Here is a 23,715-nt window from a genome sequence, read left to right as displayed (position 1 = left end):
AACAGGAACTTGTGCCTATAGAGGGAAAATAATTTATTCTGCAAATAACCGCCATCAGATTGAAAATTGCCTAGCCTTAATAATCCCCTCATGACTGATAATGGTGCATCTTCAAAAAACAGGACCATACAAAGCATATTTGAAAACAAAAAAGGAACAACTGTGTACTTGAATCTGCAGTGCCTAGTAGCTATTAGTTAGTAGTTAGTTAATAGTTATTAGTAGCTACTAATATAGACTGAAGTAATTAAAGTGGGTCATGTTTGCATGTTTGGAATTGTAACAGCTGAAATCAATCATATATCACTATTCTGATATTAAGTGAAGGTGGGGGCCACATGTGGCCCTCGGGCCGCCAGTTGCCCATGTATGCTCTAAGGCCTCCCATTCATTAAATGTATATTGTTATAAACCTCAAACTAAACATAAAGCCTGGTCGTCTGGGGGTTGAAGAAATATAAAGTCATGTAGATTCACAATGGAAACTCTGAGAGGTTTAAAATATGAAGTTAGGACACTCCTCTACATTATAGAAAACAACCTGAATGTCAATATCTGAGTGTAAACAGGAGATAGTCATTTGAACACATAACCTACGACAGGCGGAAATGTAAATCTATGTAGAATGTTTTATTTACTCTGTAGTGACTCTGACATGGATTGTCATGGCAACACATATGAAATGTGTGTTTCTACTGAATCCAGAAATATCTATATCTATACAATAGCAATATCTATACAATATCAATATTTATATCTATATACCCTTGTTTAACATTTTGAACTCCATGACGTCCTCTTTCTATATGATGCTGATATAAGATATCAGATATAATATAAGATTAGTATTGATATAAGATGCTAGTACTTTTTCCACCCCTGCTTCACTGTGGGGTCTCCATTCAAAGGAGTGTAAAACTCTGCATTACTATTTATTTCTTTATTTCTTTATTCTGTACAACCACTGCATCTCCCTTGTCAGCATTTTCTATCCCAACACTAGTATCCTTACATAAGTCAGACAAAGCCTTTTTATCTTGCAACTCTATATTAGAGTGAACTCTTTCTTAGAAAGAAAAAAATAGTTTTCTGAAAAACATGTTGTTGCTATATTAAAAGTGGTTCTCAAAGTTTTTCATGTCAAAGACCCCTATTAGACCCCTATGTGGGTCCCCTAGCCATGGACCCACATCTCAAAAAATATGTTATGCCAGGGACCCCCAGAATCAAAGATTTGAGTTCAAATGTTTTTCTATAAAAATACATATAATTATATTCAAAGATTTGCTAATTTTCTTTAAGCTCATGCTATGAGCTTGTATATCTGCTATTTTTGAAAAGCCAAAGTATAAAATAATTACAGCTTTTTAATTCAAATCTAAAATGACACAGATGCTTTCCTGGTTTTAATGGGTTAAAAGCAGGACAAAGGATCTCTTGGCCTTCAGTCTCTTGACATCCATAAAGGACATATTTGTCTCCAGGAAGCTTGATTGTGTCTTGTTCACTGATGATACAAATTAGTTTTACTCTGGTAAAGATCTGGGGCATCTTCTGGATACAGTGGAAATGGAACTAAAAACAATAAAACGATGGTTTGATGCAAATAAATCATCATTAAATGTAGATAAAACAACGTTTATTGTATTTGAAAATCGGCAAATTGAACAAAATATTCAAATTATGATAGATACAGTAAAAATAGAGGTATGACAAATGTCTTGCCATTGCAATATCACATAAAACAGAAGACATTCTCTACACAAATTCATTATATATTTTGTACCAATCCTTAATAATACCACACATCACATACTGTGTTGAAGTCTGGGGAAACACATTTAAAACTAGACCTATGCTCCTCGGAGCACAGGTCTCTGCCAGGTCAGGTAGGTTATTATGGCCTCCTGGTGGCGCTATAATAGGCCAATGTTAAAAGGGTGGCATTTGTTCTTAGGCCTTTGATGGCAATCGTACACTGCATTCATGATTTGAGACAAAAACAAAGTTGTAAACAGATCGGTGCAATTATAGGTAAAAACACGAATCGGCCAGTTATACCGCCACCATGAGGCTGATTTAAAAAGTGGCATTTCTTCATCTGCCTAGTGGGAATGTACGTGCAAAATTTCAGAGAAATTGCATGCTGTGTTCATGATTTGGGGCATTTTGTTCAAAACGAAGCACTCCTGCAAACTTTGGAAGCCATTCTTAGCCAATCAGTATGGAATATGAAAAATCTGAAAGACCCGTTTGGTTTAATGACTATAGAGATATTGTGTACTGATTTGCGTGACGTTTGGACAAAATCTGTAGGAGTATTTTAAAAAAATGCGGCCTCCTGGTGGCGCTATAAAAGGCCCATGTAAAAACAGTTTCGCTGCGATCAAGCCAACGGTGATGGAGAGTAGCACAGACAGAATGACACACACACACACACACACACACACACACACACACACACACACACACACACACACACACACACACACACACACACACGGACGGACGGACAGGTTACAAAACACTCTCTCGCCATGCCTTTCGGCCTGACGGAGACAACAATAAGTAACCCAATATAGCCTACATACTTAAGAAAAAAACAATAAGAATTGTTAACAAAGTGGATTACTATGAGCCAACCAACACATTATTCATAAATTCAAACAGTCTCAAATTCAGAGAACTAGTGGACTTTAAAATCGCTCAACTGATCAATAACAGCATGCTCCTGGACAGTATGCAGATTAATGTTTCATAAAAGACAAAGTATAATCTCAGGGGTACATGCATTTACTCAAAAGAAAAAACTAGAAACAAAGAAAAGATGTACAACATTCGCAGGAGTAACTCTGTGGAACAGCCTTGATAAAGATCTGAAATTGTGTAGCTCATTAAAAATATTCAAAAGATTACTTAAAAATAAGATGATAGATAATTATAAAAAAACATAGATGGTGTACAATACAACAAACACGTACATGTACAGAAAAGGGTCTTGTCCTTGTTTCCTATTTTTATTTATTTTAATTTAAATTATTTTCCTCTCCAGACTTTCATTTTTCTTTGTTTTGTAAGGGCTTCAGCCTAAAAAAAGGGCTTCAGCCTTTACCTCTTTGGTCAGAAATGTGGATATCTTTTCTTGATAAACTTGGAACCACTGGATTACGTTCGATACCTCGGAGCGATGTGGTCTAGCTGCCTCCTCTCCGGGTCGGTCGTTTCTTGATCTGGTGTGTTAGGAGGCCGGTAGCCGCTGGTGGTTCTAAAAAACACTGCAGTGATGGCTGGTGGACCCTCATCACCCGTCTCATCTGTGGAAATAATATTAATAATAATAATAATAATAATAATAATAATAAACTTTATTTGTATACAGGTAGCACCTTTCATGACATCACATGCAGCCCAATGCTGCACAATAGCAATTAAAAAAACAAACAAATAAAATGGAATCGACCAAAAGCAAGAGTGAAAAAGAAGGTCTTGAGTTTGTTTTTAAAGCTATCTATGGTCGTTGCCTGTCTTATAATGTACGTAATGGGAGCTTGTTCCAGGCCGTTGGCTCGCCATGTTTTTTATAATTCATTTTTGGAGGAGGTCAGCAGGGGACGATTTGGAACATATTTGGCAATCTGAAAGGTACAAATGTGCTAAACAATTATGCCTTAAAAACAATTAAAATACATTTAAAATCAATCCTAAAAGTTACCAGGAGCCAGTGTAAAGACGCTAAAACTAGAGTGATATGTTCTCTCATCTTGGTTTTTGTTAAAACTCTCAAAAAGTAAAGGTCGTCCTTCCTGCCTCAGAGGTTTTACATTTTAGCGGTCAAGAAGACGGGTTAAAACAAGAGTTTAAATCACTTTTTAATTCAGTCTGTGGCCAGTCAACCCCCGTCTGCAGGTGTCAGTACTGCTCCGTTTCGGCTGCAGAGGGAAAACATGCCACAGGCTGAACTAAATAAGCGATTTAAACACTTGTTTCAACTCTTCACTTAAAGTTTATTGACCGCTAAAATGTCAAACATCTGAGAGCAGGGAGAAATACCGTTACTTTTTGGATACGATGCATGGAAAAAGGTTCAAATGGGTAGGGTTGGCCACCGTTTGCCGGTGTCACACTCTGCCGTCAGCCTACGAAGCTGAACCTCAACTCGGAGTTATCGTGTTAACCCTAACCCAGAGATGTCCACGAGTCTCTGAGCTCGAGTCCGAGTCAAGTCTCAAGTCTTTGAGGCTCGAGTCGAGTCAAGTCTCAAGTCTTTGAGGGCCGAGTCCGAGTCAAGTCTCAAGTCTTTGAGGGCCGAGTCCGAGTCAAGTCTCAAGTCTTTGAGGGTCGAGTCCGAGTCAAGTCTCAAGTCTTTGAGGGTCGAGTCCGAGTCAAGTCTCGAGTCTTTGAGGGTCGAGTCCGAGTCAAGTCTCGAGTCTTGTCAAGTCTCAAGTCTTAATTTTTTTTTTAAATAAATAAAAATAAAGTTGGGGGGGGGGGATTCTATTCTTAATTTATTTAATTATGTATTTATATTATGTAGCCTAAGGCTGAAATACAGTTATTATGGTCCACAAACCCAACCCGAAATGAGAAATGCACAGAATGAATGTTTATCAAAATAGTAGGATACATTCATTTAGGCTCCTTTGCGTCTTATAGCGCAGCTAACACACACACACACACACACACACACACACACACACACACACACACACACACACACACACACACACACACACACACACAGATGTAAAAGTATAGAAAGGTCATAATAAATCACATTAGATTCACAGAGAGATTTTATGTATTTTCCCCACAATTAATTTTCATTCAAATGAAATGTGATTGAACTTGCACTAATAATGACTTTAGTTGATTTTTCACTCTGTAAAATATAGTATTTCTTAATTATTAAGAATTACAGCTTGTAGATTGGCTATTTTCACGATTTTAAATTGTTTTTAAATAATAATAAAAAAGGAACATACAAGATTTCCACCCGACAGCGATAATATATAGCCAATATATGGTTCTGTATCAGTATATGAGTCAGTTTTTGCAGATTTCATTCAAATTGGCTACTATGCCTGCATATGAATTTCATGGGCCTGGGTAGGTCACCCTGGCTTGGCGGAGATATGCCCTGTTGCGCACACTCCGCACAGCAGTCCAACAGCAGAGCAGGTGAAAGCAATTCACTTAAACGAGGGCTGTGTTGCGCACCAAAAAACTGACTAAAACTGTCACATTCTAGCTGCTGAAATAAACTTCCCCTTTAGATCATTGTTGAGACAAACGAACAGAACATGGATGTGGAAAGCATCTTGAATCACAGCAGGCGAGCAGTGTCAGGTTAGGCGAGCAGAGCAGTGGCGTCTTATCTTCTCAGCAGTGGCGTGATATCTCTGTGTCTCCTCAGCTTTCAGGTGAATGAAATGGTGTTTCCTGAGACTCTATTTATGCTATGTTTGACAACGTAAGAGAGGCCATGGTCATGGTCCTCTGTATGTTAATGACCGTGGCCGTGGCTTCACCTTGGCCATGTTTGGTTACGTTAATGAGCACCACGCAGCAGCTTGACTTAAGCCGGTTGGAAGCCGGCTCGCGCAGCGCGCCCCGAGGGGAAAGGGAGGAGATAGGGGAGTGGACGTTTTCGGGGCATTTCATTCATTACTGCGTCCAAAAAAAAAACATAAAATAAAGATTGTCCACGAGTCTTTGAGGCTCGAGTCGAGTCAAGTCTCAAGTCTTTGAGGGGCGAGTCAGAGTCGAGTCGAGAGTCTCATTTTTGGCGACTCGAGTGCGACTCGAGTCCGAGCCCCACCTCGAGTCCCCATCTCTGCCCTAACCCTAACAGAGGTAGAGTAGCGCCTGGGATTACACAGGCAATTGGCACTGGGTGAAAAAACTGGGTTACAAAATCGTGGGGAAAAAAAGTTAGAAGAGAAAGTAATAAAATAAATAAAAAATAATAATTACTTCAGTTTATCAAGAAGAAACTTCTCATGTTCTTCTAGACCTTTGTAGAAAAGGTCTTTGGCTTTGCTGGAGTTCAGGAGTTGATAGAGATACCTCATCTGATCCTGAGTGGTGGCATTAGATCTCACATTATCGTAGCCCTCTCGGGTGATGGCGCCCTCCTCAAGGAGCAGATCCAGGATGGGGTAAAAGCTTTTCACGTTCTGGATCAGGAATTGCCGGTGTTGGTCGACAAAATGGCCCCTTAATAAAAGGTAGAGATGCAATAAGGGTCACTATATATATATATATATATATATATATATATGTACACACACACACACACACACACACACACACACACACACACACACACACACACACACACACACACACACACACACACACACACACACACACACACATACTATACACACACATACTATACACACACACACACACACACACACACACACACACGCTGATCTACAAGCTCACACCCGTCACTTCGTGCCGCGCTGTGAGCTTGTAGATCTTCTATTTTAAGTATTTATGGGGTCCTTGCCACAAAAAGGTTTGAGACCTCAGGTCCTAAACACTTAAAGGGGTATACAACTCATTTTCAACATTGAACTATATCATTAATACACCTTAGAGCTGTTGTGTGGAAATAAGAAAAAGGTCTCCCCCCTCTTCTCTGTTGCCTAGAACTGGAGAATTGATTGAGGTCATGTGATCAGTGACATAAGCACGGTGTACTTTTGGCTCCGCCCTCTAGGCTGCTGCATTCACTAGAATGGGGAATCTGACTTCTAGCTGAAACAGTGTGACTTGAATATAAAGTTAAGACTTATTAGAGGATTTTCAGCCAATTGATCTCTATTATCTACAAGTACTATGTCTTGTGAAATGTGATATATAGGGATGTCCCGATCCGATCACGCCATTTTCAAAAGATCGGAATCGGGCAAAAAAGGTCATGATCGGGAATAAAAAGTAAAAAAATATTAATATTTTATATATATTTTATTAATACAATATTTTTTTAATTGTATTTAACGTTACAAAACAAAAATGACAATGTTCACGTCTTAAAGTCATCATTAACAATCATATGGAAAAGTTTTCTTGCTCGGTAAAACACTTCCTATGGAGAAGTCTCTCTCGTCTCTGTAAGGCGCTGTATCTGCAGGCTGCAGCTTCCCCCACACACACGCGCACACACACACACACACACACACACACACACACACAGAGGAGTAGCACGTACCAGACCCATAGAGAGAGAGAGAGTTCTGACACTCGCGTTTACTTCTTCGGGCCAGGTCTTCTACATAGCCGTCTACTGGTGAATAGTGACAAATCCCTAAACCGGAAGTTCATGGAATGCATTGAAGTCAACGGCTCCTTGTCACTATTTCCAGTTACATGAACCACGTGGCCGACGTTGTTTCTGACCCCTCATTGGCGCAACTCTCTAATACAAGGCTCTGGCACGTACTGGTCGTCAACGTTGTAAAACATCTTGGATAGACCACTGGAATAATAACTGATCATCATACATCTCTAAACTAGGTCTACTACTAACCTTTGTTGCTGTTGTCATCTCAAATTGACCAGCCAAACAATTTTAGAGAGTTGCTCCAACTTCCTTAGATTAGATCAGAGTGATCAGATGCGTTTTCAACACAAATGTGCATATTATTGCCAGTCAGCTGTGTAACACTAGCAGGTTAACGATGGCTCGTTGAGCCTGTATACGCATTTGACCACATGGCAATCAACAGCACTAATTAATGGCGTGTGTGTGTGTGTGTGTGTGTGTGTGTGTGTGTGTGTGTGTGTGTGTGTGTGTGTGTGTGTGTGTGTGTGTGTGCGTGCGTGCGTGCGTGCGTGCGTGCGTGCGTGCGTGCGTGCGTGTGTGTGTGTTTAATATCCAACTGAATGTTTTCTGTAGTGTAGATATCAAGTAATTCCCCGTAGAGCAGGAGTCTTCAACAGGGGGTCGGGACCCCCTAGGGGGTCCTCAGAGTTACTACAGGGGGGTCTCCAAATCTTTGTGTGATAGGACCTTTTTCTTTTATTTACATTAACCACATGAACCCCAATATCCCTATATTCTGAGGGGAACATTAGAAGAGGTGAGAGAGGGGAAAAGAGCAGACCAAGTACAGAGCCTACCTAGGGTCAACTTTACTAAGTACTGAGAGTTTTAAATGTCTGATAAATACACTGATGACAGTGCTGTCAAACAAGTCTATGAAGCTATCTATGAAAAGGTTTAGTCTTCAACACAAATGTTATACAATATGTAGTGGGGGTCCCTGCTTCATCTCTCCCTTAGCTAAGGGGTCCTTGACCTAAACAACCTTGGGGACCCCTGCTGTAGTAATCAGAGTAGACCCTCTCCCTCACGCTAAACTTAAATGACTTCTAAGTTCCACTTCTCCCCAAAAGGACAACTTTATTTTCCATCCTGAATGACAATGGTCTAATATTATTATTGTATTTTGGCTATGTGCATTAACTGCAAGCCAATGTTCAGAGATTCAGTATTTGTCTTCATTTATTTAATTAACATTTCTTTTGTTGGCAATAATTCAACTGTCAGCCAGTGTTTTGAGACATATTGTCTTTTATTGCTACAAAATAAATGATAAAAATAAATTCTACATGAGTAAATAATAATTCAAAATCAAAATCAAATAACCGGATCGGGAGCAAAAAAACGTGATCTGGGCATCCCTAGTGATATATAACCATAATGCCATTATAAACTACTACAAGTCACACTGTTTCAGCTAGAAGTCAGATTCACCATTCTAGTGAATGCAGCAGCCTAGAGGGCGGAGCCAAAAGTACACCGTGCGTATGTCACTGATCACATGACCTCAATCAATTCTCCAGTTCTAGGCAACAGAGAAGAGGGGGGAGACCTTTTTCTTATTTCCACACAACAGCTCTAAGGTGTATTAATGATATAGTTCAATGTTGAAAATGAGTGGTATTCCCCTTTAAAATAGCAGATCTACAAGCTCACAGCGTGTCACTTCGTGAGCTTGTAGATCTGCCTTTTTAAGCCGGTACCGGCTTAAAGTTTTGGCCGTCTTAGCTCCGATAGGAACCTCTCCCTCCGCCAACAGTAGAGATTTTTTACCCTTTTCCACACATCATTTCCAAAAAGTAAAGGTTGTTCTTCTTGCTTTCAGATCAGTGTTGATTTTGTCAGCTATTTTTTAGTCTTAGTCCAGTTTCAATGACGGTTGTTAGTTTTTATCACATTTAGTCAAACTCATCCTTTTTTTATTTAGTCTAGCTTTAGTCGACTAAAAGTCGAGCATTTTAGTCTTTATCTTAGTCCAAGAAAACATATTTTTATTAGTCTAGTTTTAGTCGACAAAAACGGTTGACATTTTAAGTTTTAGTCATGATTATATTAGCCCTTTACTTTTTTTTGTCAGCAGATAATATAGAACATTTCCATCTAATCTAAAAAAATATTTCACAGCATTTCCTCTCATCCTTTTGATACAAAACACAATTTTAAGGAATACATCCAGACATGGAACATGTTCTGATTGAACTTGTATATTTATTTTAAACCATAACAATTCACAGACACATCAATGCTTGCATTAAAATAAAATAAAAACATCTCAGATGAAAAAATGAATAAAATAAAATAAAGTGCCTCATGGACTTAACCACTTGAAGTTGAACCCCAGCATCTATATTCTAAGGGGAAAACATAAGCCAAAAAGCTTGTAGAGCTTGTAGATCGGCTATTTCTGGCAAAGAGATTTGGAGTAGAAGGAAAAAGCTGTCCAACTAGTACAGACAGAGCCAACTCAGGTCAAGTTTACCAGTAAGTGGTTCTCATGGAGAATGAAAAAGGTGACAGATAGGGTAAATATAAACTACTCACAAATCATTCACTAGTAGTAGTGTGATTGATTGATTGATTGATTGATTGATTGATTGATTACTGTATTTAGAAGTTTGCAGAAACAAAGCACATGATAGTACAGTTCCAATACAAGGTCAGCTAAAAAGAAATTTTTTTTTTTGTGTCCTAATGTTATTTTGGAAACTGAATGTGTCACCTAAAGATTACTTGTTTGCATCCATGTATAGCTGCCCACGTGTTTTGTGCACAGTCTGCACACTGGGTTGTTTACAAGTTACTATAGTTCGCTTGCTGCTACTAGATTTAAAGCAGCAAGCTACATATTACATGACGGTCATATCATGACAGTCATGACGAAACTTCAACCTGTTTTTTGCACTTTCTCCATTTACAGCCCGTACGTATACATAAACGTTCGGATTTCAAATATAAAGTGCTTATTCCGTGGCCACGGATGTTACAATTCACTTCGGGTGGGTATAAGTACCCGTATCTTCCGTATTGAAAATAATGAACTACATTTTCGTCTCGTCTTTATTAGTTAACGAAATTGCATAATGATTTAGTCCGAGTTATTGTTTATTCATGTGGGTGGTGGTCTTGTCTCGTCTCGTCTTCGTCCTTTGAAAAATGTGCGTTGACGAACATATTTTGTTTCGTTTTCGTTAACAAAATCAACACTGTCTCAGATGTTTGACATTTTAGCGGTCAAGAAAATGTAAGCCGACGGGTTGAAACAAGAGTTTAAATCACTTTTTAATTCAGTCTGTGGCCAGTCAACCACTGTCTGCAGGTGTCAGTACTGCTCCTGTTTCAGCTGCAGAGGGAAAACATGCCACAGGCTGAACTAAATAAGCGATTTAAACACTTGTTTCAACTCTTCACTTAAAGTTTATTGACCGCTAAAATGTCAAACATCTGAGCGCAGGGAGAAGTACCGTTACTTTTTGGATACGATGCATGGAAAAAGGTTCAAATCGGTACGGTTGGCCACCGTTTGCCCTTGTCACACTCTGCCGTCAGCCTACGAAGCAGAACCTCAACTCTGAGCTATCGTGTTAACCCTAACCCTGGCAGAGGTAGAGTAGCACATAGGATTACATAGGCAGTTGGGACTCGGTGAAAACATGGGTTACAAAATCGTGGAATGAAAATTATAGAAGAGAAAGAAAAAAATACTATTACTTACAGATCATGAAGAAGACACAGTTTTTCTAGAACTTTGTAGAAAAGGTCTTTGGCTGTTCTGGAGTTCAGGAGTGTATAGAGTTCCCTCATCTGTTCCTGAGTGGTGGTCTTAGATCTCACATTATCGTAGCCCTCTTGTGTGATGCCTCTCTCATAAAGGAGCAGATCCAGGATGGGGCCGACCATTTTCACTCTGTTAATCAGGACACTCCGGTGTTGGTCGACAAAATGTGTTGCTGGAGCTAAGTGGAATGAACATTTATTTGTGGGTGAGATTATGTAGGCAAAACATGTTAAATAGTCCAGTAGCTTAACCCTATTTTTTAACATTACCAATATGAAGAGGATAAAAGTGCCACATTTTGCATGAGGCTTCTTTAGGACCTACTGATGGATTCTAGCCTTGGGACCCAAACTTTATTTTGAAAATTAGCATGACTCAACTTCCCATATAGGTCCCGTCCCATCTTCCAAGTCTGACGTCATTTACACATCCTAGGTTTGTCTACCTGGTTCGTGGTTTTCCACCCCCATTCTGAATCCCCATAGACGTGTTTAATATCGCCTCAAATAAGAACTGTGTTCCAAAAATAAACAAATGACCCCGGCGGTTTTACTCTTATGGATATGAAGCATCAACTGACGGTGAGAAAATGCTAATGTTACACCCGCCGAATTAGTTACATTTTCTCCAGAAACAGACTGTATCAAATATAAGTGACTGACTATCATAAACGATACAGAACCTCCTCCCTGACAATATCACAGAGACAGTTTGTTTATTTTTGGACCACAATTCTTATATGAGACGATTCTAAGATGACCCAATCTTATTCTCCATAGAGAAATTACCTTACGAACAAGTAAGACGCGCGAACGCTGGAAGCGAACGCAGCTCGAAAATATTGTGTATTTACGGACTTGTAATCCGTGTTATTTCACCGTGATGGGGAGAGAACATTGACATTGTGTGTGTGTGTGTGTGTGTGTGTGTGTGTGTGTGTGTGTGTGTGTGTGTGTGTGTGTGTGTGTGTGTGTGTGTGTGTGTTTTGCAGGCTGTTGTGCATTGTAATCAGAGTATTGTCTAAATTCCTGCACTCTGGCGCACTCGGGTGGCTGCTTACAGGCAGTGCACGCATGTGAGTCACATGGGGGCGCGAGCCAATGAGAGCATGAACACAGACACACAGACAGAATCACAGACACACACACAACCCGAGCAGGGTTACATAGTAAGCTCCACTTGGTCGGAGGCGCGGCGACCGCGTTCGCAACCAGGGGATGAACGACTGACGTCAGGACTTCTGTACTCTATAGTGTATAACTTATGCACCTAAATACACAGTCAAAGGTTATGAATTAGTGCATGCACACACACACACACACACACACACACACACACACACACACACACACACACACACACACACACACACACACACACACACACACACACACAGTGTTCCTTATAATGGGAGAGACAGAGTAAAACGATTGCATAGCACTTGGACTGGATTCTGGTGGGGGAAAAGTCCAGTCTCTTGGTCCGAGTTATGACCGAGTAAAATTATGGGCGAGACCAAGACCAGACAGAGTAAATTAAAATGTGGACTTGAGTCCTACAACCCTATAGTGTGTGTTGTTTTTCCCTCCATAGTGCAGGCTCTTTGTATAGCGTGTATTCACCTGTTTCCTAGGCTGTGTGTTTTCCACTTCCTGTCGATTTGATCCAATGAAATCCAATGAAACTGGTCAGATGACCAATGATATCCAATGAAATCGACAGGAAGTGGAAAACACACAGCCTAGGAAACAGGTGAATACTGTCATATACTTTAGTTCATCACTGATGGTGATTTTTGTCTTCGAGACTGTTTTGCACCCTGTCCGTCCGTCCGTGAACAGCTAATCTCCGGCAATGTTGGCCCGATCAACGGGAAACTGTGAACACACACTCCCTGGATGCCAGAGCAGAACCCCTGCCTCACAGTTTTCAGATTGGCCTGTTATAGCGCCACCAGGAGGCAATCTTTTGCAAAACAAATGTTTAAAAATGACTCCTACATATATTGTCCAAACATCACGCAAATCAGTACACAGTATATCTGTAGTCATGTGATCAAGACAGATCTGTCTGATTTCTCATACACCATCAACATTGCTGGCCCACAATAACATACCGGACCTGGCGGAGACCTGTGCTCCGAGGAGAACTTGTGTTTGTGACTGTACCTCAGAATTACTTTTCTTATATACCTGCTGTGCTGCCTCTGGTGCCTGCATTTCTTTTCTATTCTATAGTGACAGAACAGTCTGACTAATTCAATTGTAAATCCTGTATCATACCTAAACTGGTTTCCTAAACTCACAACTCATCACCATGCAACACATTGACATGGTGTGAACTTGTATATCAGCATTTCATGATATATAGGTGATTTACAAGCTCACAACTCATCACTATGCAACACATTGTGAGCTTGATTGGCTATTGTTGCTATTTTGTAATATAGCCGATCTACAAGCTCACAAATGTCACAGTGACATGTTGTGAGCTTGTTCCATATATTTCCAAATAGCCGCCGGCTACCTAATACTCGCCGGGGGTCTGACACCATTTTGCTAATTAAACGCCTCTTTAAATAAACGGTGGGTTTGTGTAAAGTAAACGACGGGGCGATTATTTGTAGTTTATTCAGCCTCATTTATATTTTGTTGCATGATGGTGTCATGTGCCGAAAATAGCAAATCTACAAGTCTCACAACGCGTGGGTAACTCCTAAACAGACAGAAACAGTAGTAGTAATACAGAGCATGGTGGACGTGAGAGAAGGACAGGTGGATTGTGAAGGCAACATGGAGGAGAATGAGGAGAATACTAGACAGGAGAGGGATGAAAGGAGAATGAGGAGAATACTAGACAGGAGAGAGATGAAAGGAGAATGAGGAGAATACTAGACAGGAGAGAGATGAAAGGAGAATGAGGAGAATACTAGACAGGAGAGAGATGAAAGGAGAATGAGGAGAATACTAGACAGGAGAGAGATGAAAGGAGAATGAGGAGAATACTAGACAGGAGAGAGATGAAAGGAGAATGAGGAGAATACTAGACAGGAGAGAGATGAAAGGAGAATGAGGAGAATACTAGACAGGAGAGAGATGAAAGGAGAATGAGGAGAATATACTAGACAGGAGAGAGATGAAAATGTCAACGTAAGAGGGAAGAAAAAAGGAAGTTTGATTTGACGTTCAAACTAGCAGTGGTGAAATATGCGGAGCAGCGCTCTGGAGAAGCAGCTGCCAGAGTTTAACGTGGATCCAAAGCGGGCTCGCTTGTCAGGTGGAGGGAGGAAGAAAGTGACTGAGGAGCTGGAAAGTAACTTGTGTCAGTGGATACACCACACACGTGGACAGAACTTAAGAGTCTCCCGGAAAATTATTCGAGTGAAGGAGTTGTACTCCACAGCAAGTGACAGTGTTTGGGGCGACTACCGGGTGGCTTACTAGATTCCTCCGACGTAATAATTTTACCCTCAGGAGGAGAACAACTGTTACTTATAAAGACGCTCCCATTGAGAAGATTGTCAACTATATCATCTTCTCTGGTCACCAGATAGAGAGCAAGAAGATCAATGTGAAGAATATCATCACCATGGACGAAACATGGTTTGACATGGTGGATGCCAGTACAGTCAACGTCTCACTCAAGACCAGCGGTCACGAGAAAGCGTGCATCACGGCGGCTCTGGCAGCCAAAGCGGACGGGACAAAGCTGAAGCCTTTCATCGTGTTTAAGGCGGCCATCCGCGATGTAAAGGCTATGCAGAGCATTCCCCGGGGCCGTGATAAATTCCTCAAAGAATAGGTGGTTCAACGACGACCTGAAGAAGGAATGGCTCCAGAAGGTGGTGGGGTCCACTTGGGACCAAGGCTGCTCGCATGAGACTCGTACCGCTGCCATATCAGCGTGGCCACGAAGGCAGAGCTGAAGGCGACGTTGCAATGGCTGTAATACCTGGAGGTTGTACCAAGTACCTTCAGCCCCCTCACGTGGTGTGGAACGGACCTGTGGTATCTGAAAACCACAGACTTAAAGGTTCTATTGCACTTTTGTAGTTGCCAACAACGCCATATTGTAGTTAGTTTGTTGTTCCAGAGGTGAGTATGAATGGTTGTAGAATGAATTTGAGTCTTCACTAGTCAGTGAGGTTTCTTGCTTCCAGTTTATTCAGAGTACAAACAGCTCTCCATTTCCACAGCCTCACGGCCTGGAGTGGCACACACACTAAGTCACATTTCAGTATGGTCTTTATAGCACATTCAGAGAAAGAGGAGGTACAGGTATAGGTGTGTCAGACTTCAAAGGTGAGCCCCCACCCGGCCCAAAACATTTACAACCGTATGGGGCAGGAAGGGGGGATGGGAGACACATGCTCTGTCTCCCAGGTAAGACAAAGAAAATGCTAGTGTACCCCACACCCAGCTCAGACAAACCGTCACCTCTCTGTCTGAATCCCCTCTCCTGTCTGTAGGCTCCCTGTGAAATATGGCTTTAGATTTGCATCCATGTTTATGAAATATATACATCAGACCCTTCAAAGCTCACCTCCGTGGCACCTACGACAACTGGATGACAGGTAATACAGACAAGTCCTACACCAAGTCAGCAAACCTGAGAGCCCCTTCTCACCACCTTCTGGTCGACTGGGTCCTGAGAGCCAGGGACGCCCTGCATCGGGACACTCTGATCAACTCAATTAAGGTTATTAAACCTTGGGCTTCGTATATCTGTCATCTTCGGATATCTGTCTTTAGACATTTGAACGTGGCCAGAGCACTCCCCCTCCCCCTCTCCCTCTATCCCAAGTCCCTCCCACACACACACACACACACACACACACACACACGCGCGACGTGAGCTCCGGCGAAAACACCTAATCTGCAAGCTCAGAATGGCTGTGTGCATCCCACCCGCGATATAAAACAAAAACACCTAAAGACTTTTGTCACACACTGCGGTTCCCTACTTGTCTCTAACAGACGTGTGGAAATACAAGAATGCAGCAAGCAGATTGTAAAGCCTTCCTTATGTCAGTATCAGTTCAAAACAGCAGTGCCAGCCCAGTACCTTCGTTTGTTTATTGAACTGTCAAAGCTTAGCTTAGCACGTGTCAAGTCAGACGAACGTAAACCCTTGACTTCCGGTCGGTGGACTTCAAAATAAGAGCACTTTGTCAAGTAGTGGGAAAGTAAATGTCTTCAGGTTTGTGGAATGTAATATACAGTATATATAGAGACACACGGCCGGAAGCGGAAGGCCTACAAATCCACGCCCACTTTTGACACTCGGGGTCCGTTAGAACGATGAACTGCAGCTCTCAATGCAATCTCTATGAGAGGCATTGTAAAATACCGTCATTTCACTGGTTAACTACTGAGGCTGTAGCGTTTTTTTTTGTGTTCTAATAATCTGTCCCATTTGTTTAATTTGTCCTTTTTAATGTCCCATATCTTTCATCTCGATATACTACCCACAATATACTATAATATACTCCATCAGTATGTCAAAATCGCTAGCATCGGAGATCTAGAGTTTAAGTGATCGCATGGTATATACGTCACGGACGCATCCCTTGAGGTTTTCAATACCCAGAAAACTGGCGAAAGTGGCCGTTTTCAATAGGTTTTGGTCATTATCTCTGGAACAGAAGGTCCAATCTGCTCAATTCAAAGCTTGTTGGATGCGTGACTTTGAGGACATTAAGCACACAATGACACATTTTCGGGTTTTTCTTTTTTTTTTTAGGGGAGGCGAGATCTTAGTTGGGCAGGCGACCGCCTCTCCTGCCTCTACAGTGGGTACGCCACTGGTCGGCGCTCGGCACTCGTAAAGACAGTGATGTCACTGAAATGCCCGTCTGCTGTCTACCCTCTGCTGTGTTAGCATTATGGGTAACTCGTTAAAGTGGCAAATTAAATGTGAAACACATCAACTATTAAGAAAACAAGAAGATATGTTGACAAAGACACTCCATACATTTGGAAACATATTTTTATTTAAATCAATATCGTCTCCAGTTAATGTAGGAATATTTCAAAAGTAGGCTAATTCTCATATCCTCTCATAGGGATTGCATTGGCAGCTGCAGTTCATCGTTCTAACGGACCTCGAGTAGTGGCGCTGTCTCAAAAGTGGGCGTGAAATTTGTAGTCCCCGTGTGTCTCTATAAGAGCACCGTTGCCCTATAATGCGCTGTTTTCACTGTTGTTACACTTAAAAATATAAAACAACAAGTGTGAACTGTGAAGCCATATTCATAGCTTTTTACTAGATATTTCGCATAAATATTAAGGTATGACATTTTTTTTCGTGCAGCCCCAGAATTCTTAAGTAGAAAGTAAAAAATAAGTGTTAAATTGAACGGTAATACAAATGTTGCTTATAATTTTATAATGGATGATTTACTTTTCGGGAGAGTGGGCAAGACCTTTGGGCAAGTAGGAAATGACCTGTACTTGCCCAAAGGACAAGTGCCTCTGAGACCTTAGTGTCAACCCCTATACTACATGTTGATCTTTTTACCTCTTTACCTCTTGTTTACAGACAGTATCTTGTGCATTACTCTCCCAAGTCTTCCGTCTTGGTCCATGCTCATGGGGAGTGCCATGACATCAATATCATGTCATATATCTATTGTTTAAAACAGCAGTCGTGGATAGTTCATACTCGCCTGGCATTGGCCAGACTGATAACGTGGATTCACTCTCAGGTTCCTCCCCGGTATCAGTCTAGACTTGGGCCCATAGGGAGCGAGTATGAGAAATCAGAAAATGATTTTGATGCTTTTCACTGTTGTACGGACAGCAGTTAAAACGCAGTCACTGATTGGCCCGACTATTTTCTGATTTCTCATACTCGCTCCCTATGGGCCAAAGTCCAGACTGATACTGGGGTGGAACCAAGACCCCAGAACCACGGTAGAACAGTGAAGCGGCCAAGCCTGGTGGTCAAATCTGATATTGCAACACTTCCGCATTTTGCTCGTGCATCTGCCGTTTGTGCGCCTGCTCACGATGCATGAACCAATGGAATGGACCCATGAACCAATGGAATGGACCCATGAACCAATGGAATGGACCCATGAACCAATGGAATGGACCCACGGAACCAATATGGAACCAATATTTCTTACTTCCGGGTGCTTCAAAACGCCACTGAACAATTTCATTGAAATTAATAGCTGGGGGGCGGAGCAGTCCGCCCTCTAGATATATTAACTATGGGAGGAACGTGAGAGTGAATCCACGTTATCAGTCTGGACAATGCCAGGCTAAGTTCATACAGTAGATGGGAGTCAATGGACTCTGTCTGATATGAACACACACACACACACACACACACACACACACACACACACACACACACACACACACACACACACACACACACACACACACGCCTTGTCACCAGCAGCAAATCCTGCACACGACCCTTATAACTCAGGCACAACACCACTGTTCTGCCTGTTGTGTGTTAAAGTAATTAAGGCACATGGCCAAAAAACTCAGTCATCTCTAGAAGCACACTTCTAGAGACATCAGAGCATAACCTGTAAGTTATATATTTACTGATTTGCATTATTAGGGCCCGAGCACTGCACAGTAGTGTACACTATACATCTATGTAACACTGCACATCTATGTAACAGTGTTAATAAGTGTTATATAATGACACAACATGTGATACAAATAAGTGCTTCTACCTGACTTAATTCTCCACGGTTCATGTGTATAAGAATACATAGTGTTCTTTAGTCTCCTCCTTCTGTCCCCCCTATAAAGGCCCTGCCACACCTCCACCTCTTCACAGCTCCTTAAGTCTCCTCCTTCTGTCCCCCTATAAATGTCCTGCCACACCTCCACCTCTTCACAGCTCCTTAAGTCACTCATTCTGTCCCCCCTATAAAGGCCCTGCCACACCTCCACCTCTTCACAGCTCCTTAAGTCTCCTCCTTCTGTCCCCCCTATAAATGCCCTGCCACACCTCCACCTCTTCACAGCTCCTTTAGTCTCCTCCTTCTGTCCCCCCTATAAATGTCCTGCCACACCTCCACCTCTTCACAGCTCCTTTAGTCTCTCCTTCTGTCCCCCCTATAAATGCCCTGCCACACCTCCACCTCTTCACAGCTCCTTAAGTCTCCTCCTTCTGTCCCCCTATAAAGGCCCTGCCACACCTCCACCTCTTCACAGCTCCTTTAGTCTCCTCCTTCTGTCCCCCCTATAAATGTCCTGCCACACCTCCACCTCTTCACAGCTCCTTTAGTCTCTCCTTCTGTCCCCCCTATAAATGCCCTGCCACACCTCCACCTCTTCACAGCTCCTTAAGTCTCCTCCTTCTGTCCCCCTATAAAGGCCCTGCCACACCTCCACCTCTTCACAGCTCCTTAAGTCTCCTCCTTCTGTCCCCCCTATAAAGGCCCTGCCACACCTCCACCTCTTCCTTGTGTATTTCCGTGTTGGAACGAGGTGGGTGTCTTTAGTTGTTTTCTCTGTATAACAAAATGTGAATTGTACTTGCAAAGGATGTATTCAGTGTTTGTTTGGCTTTGTTTAGAGAGTTCTTTGCACTACAAACCAAACTAACTGGAGACGTGTTGTATGTTGTTTCCAAAGACAGTTCTGGGTCCGTCTAGTCCATTACACAACGCAGAGATAAAGACTACACCGGTTACATATATATATGTTTTTTTTAAATAATTAATCATTTGATAATAAATCGGTAAAATAAAAAAAAACCAAAACTAAAACCCCAGCGTGCCCACCCGCTCTCACCTCGGCCCAGCCTATACTAGTGTTCTGGCTACACCACTGGCTGGGTTAGGGGAGTCTGACTGTCCGTCCATCATTACTGTGGTGCAGACTGACAACAGTGCCGATCCCCTTACTGCCAAGAAGAAAGGGGGCGGGGACTTTGGGAGCGTGTGTGATCAACACAACAGATCTTCAAGCAATTAATGTGGTGTGGTCGAGACGCGTTGTTAGCTTGTAGATCTGCTATTTTTGGCGAACGAAACCGTCGTACTACAGAAGTATAAATGAAATATAGAACTGCAAATCATAGAATGTGCACTCACAGTGTGAGTGCACATTCTATGACTGAGTGACTCACTTTATCACGATAGATATGATATCTCTAAAAAGGCATATTGTGGAGACATTGTATCGACTCGACGATATTTATCACCATATCGCCCACCTGGTTATAGTGTTGACACTGTAACGATATCTGTGTTGCCTGTGATGTTGTAACACCTGTCTGATTGTGTGTATTTGCTTGGGTATTTGGCTCAGCTTAGGGTGGGATTCTGTAATGCTCACTGTGTTTGTAAACATTGCTCTAGGTGGGATACTGTTTCTGACTCTGAGTCTGTCCCTCACAGTACTTCTCTTACTCTGTACCTTAACTGCTGTGCTGCCTCAGGCACCTGAATTACTCTCACAGGATCATCAAAGAGCCATTTTATTCTATGACACATTCAACCAATGTCCTCTTCAATATGAAATATTGGATTATATATCATGTAGAGTTCACATGTAGAGCCTGTACCACCCTCCTCTTCCTCACCCCTGACCCTCCCTCACCACTACGGCTATGGTACCATGACCCCCCCCCCCCCCCCCCCCCGTGATTGGTGGAAACTTTTTGCAGGAAGTTAACTGGCCGGAGTGAACCAGGTGGTGTGTGTGTGTGTGTGTGTGTGTGTGTGTGTGTGTGTGTGTGTGTGTGTGTGTGTGTGTGTGTGTGTGTGTGTGTGTGTGTGTGTGTGTGAAACATGTCATTTGTTTATATAGGTCATTCCAGATGTCTGTCTGTTTATTTGATGTCTGTTTTTTGTTTGAGTAAAAAAAGAAATATGAACTATGCCCACCTAATACACTTAGTATGTAGGGACAAAGGAATGTGCTTACATCATAGGGAAACATTACGTGCTGCATGCACACACACACGCACGCACGCACGCACGTACGCACTCACCCACGCACGCACACACACACACACACACACACACACACACACACACACACACACACACACACACACACACACACACACACACACACACACACACACGCAACATTACAGTCATTTAGCAGATGCTTTTATCCTCTTCTTAAAATATCTTAAAATAAGTGCATTCAACATAGGTAGGAAAACTACTAATCACCAGAAGTCTGAAGTGCATTCTCTTCTAAAACAAGTAACTAAGAGTATACCTAGCGCTAAGGTAAAAGTGCAATATATCAGCTATACCTACTCTTAAACAGATGAGACACACGCGCACACGCGCACACGCACACACACACACACACACACACACACACACACACACACACACACACACACACTTACCTAATCGTTGTCTAACTCCTGTCACAGCTCCTGTCAGAGCTCCTGTCAAAGCAGAAATGTGAGACAGTGATTGGTCGGTGTGGAGACACTATAATGTTGACCTTCACATTGTTATCATTATAGATGTAAATATATCTTATGATTCTACTTAACTTCATTATGTTTTGTAATATAGTTTTCTCTATAAGTATTACTGATGAAGTACAAAGGAAAGCAAACAAAACCCCAGAGGCTTTTTGTGTTCCTTTTTTTTTTACTGTACTATACCTGTACTGTTAATAAACATGACTGTACTATACCTGTACTGTTAATAAACATGACTGTACTATACCTGTAATGAGGCGCAGTTTACGGAGCTAGTTATTAAAATGTTATTCTTACAGGGAGTGAATGGATTCAGAGGCCTGACGCCAAACTATGCTTCCTTATGCTTTCTATATCCATGCTCAAGCTTGCTCAATAAATATATATTCTAATCCAATCCAAGAGTTGTCTGACTGAACTGTTAATAAACATGACTGTACCTACTGTTCTGGCCTCAGGTATAGTATAGCATACCTGGTTGAAGTGTTTCTGTTGTTGTGTTGTTTATTGATTTTGTCTTTTTTTTTTTGTTTCAAATATTTTTTATTGTGAAGCACAGGATACAAATATACATTTTCCGTTCAGGATTGCTTCCTTCCCCCCCTGTTTTGTTTTCTCACTCCCCAGGTAAAAAGTCTTTGAATAACAAAAGCACTGTGATGTGAGATTGTTGCATGCGAGATTATTGTGCAAATGAAGATCGCTACTTCTTTTCTAATTGCTTGCGTGGACATTGGTTTGTGTTCGAACTATATTTGGACAGACTTTACATGATTCAATAGTAATATAATAATAATGATTATATAATAATATTAATATTAATATTAATATTAATAAGTGTAATAATAATAATAATAATAATAATAATAAAGACAGCTGGAATTTAACTCATTTACTTAAGTACTGTACTTTACGCTTTTGAGGTATTTGTGCTTTACTTGTGTATTTCCAATACTTTTACTTCTACTCCACTAGGCAAATATTGTACTTTTACTCCACTACAATTATTTGAAAACTTTAGTTACTAGTTACTTGTCAGATATATATTATGATATTATGAAACATATACATTAACCACTTTAGCCCTATTTTATACCTAGGCTATGTGAATATAGCAGATATACAAGCTTACAACGCGTCGCATCGCACACACACACACACACACACACACACACACACACACACACACACACACACACACGTCGGTCTGTCTGTCTGTCTGTCTGTCTGTCTGTCTGTCTGTCTGTCTGTCTGTCTGTCTGTCTGTCTGTCTGTCTGTCTGTCTGTCTGTCTGTCTGTCTGTCTGTCTGTCTGTCTCTCTGTCTGTCTGTCTGTCTGTCTGTCTGTCTGTCTGTCTGTCTCTCTATCTATCTATCTATCTATATTACGGCGCATAACGTGCGACGCCTACCCAAAAAGACAGACAAGCTATCAACGCACTGCGACATGGTGTGTCGACTGCCTGCAGATCTGTTATTTTGGATAGGGCGCATGCTGCGCTATGAATGAACCCGATTTTATTCTATTCATTATTAACCCACCTCCTACATGCATGCAAGCATCATTAATCAAACAAAGGTGTCAGTCAGCGTTACAGATCTACAAGCTCACAACAATGTGTTGCTGATCACCGCGTTGTGAGATTAAATTCAGGCCGGGGCTGTCATTACTGGACTGATATTGGGGGGGCAGCTAGGCGTTATTGCTGATAGATAGTTAGATAGATAGATAGATATTTAAATAGATGTATAGACAGACAGACAGACAGACAGACAGACAGACAGACAGACACTTCGTCACTCCCAGGTGGTGAGCGCACGCACTCAAGCAGCTCTCTGCGCAGAAAAGCTTCCAAATCCGAAGTTTTATTTTCGCTTGATATCGGTTGATAGAGAGAAAATGAATTCATGACTGATTTAGATAGATAGATAGATAGATAGTTAGACAGACAGACAGACAGACAGACAGACAGACAGACAGACAGACAGACCCAGGCCGTCCGTGGGAGCGCACTCACACCAATGCGCTAAATTATAATATAATAATAATAATAATAATAATAATAATACTAGTAGTAATAATAATAATAAGAAGAATATATTATTAATAATAAGTAATAATAAGTATCTGCTGTAGGCTATTTGTTTCAATGAAGTTGACAGGCCTAGAGTTG

General features: G+C 41.5%; 1 protein-coding gene across 1 annotated transcript in view; it reads right to left on the bottom strand.

The window, feature by feature from the left end:
• Window positions 1–1,632: 1,632 nt before the first annotated feature.
• The window catches only part of LOC308097812 (uncharacterized protein), a gene marked incomplete at its 5' end in the record, with an annotated part of 76,852 nt that continues 54,769 nt past the window's right edge, over window positions 1,633–23,715 (bottom strand). Inside the window, 4 exons of the mRNA XM_080445887.1 lie at window positions 1,633–3,314; window positions 5,974–6,216; window positions 11,049–11,289; window positions 21,459–21,500. Coding sequence (XP_080302013.1) covers window positions 3,311–3,314; window positions 5,974–6,216; window positions 11,049–11,289; window positions 21,459–21,500 — 530 coding nt within the window. The 3' untranslated portion in view covers window positions 1,633–3,310. The remainder of the gene's footprint in view (window positions 3,315–5,973; window positions 6,217–11,048; window positions 11,290–21,458; window positions 21,501–23,715) is intronic.

Source organism: Gymnoscopelus braueri, assembly GCF_963280865.1.
Source record: "Gymnoscopelus braueri genome assembly, chromosome: 12".
NCBI classification, from domain to species: Eukaryota; Metazoa; Chordata; class Actinopteri; order Myctophiformes; family Myctophidae; genus Gymnoscopelus; species Gymnoscopelus braueri.
This window is presented reverse-complemented; position numbering and strand designations above follow the sequence as displayed.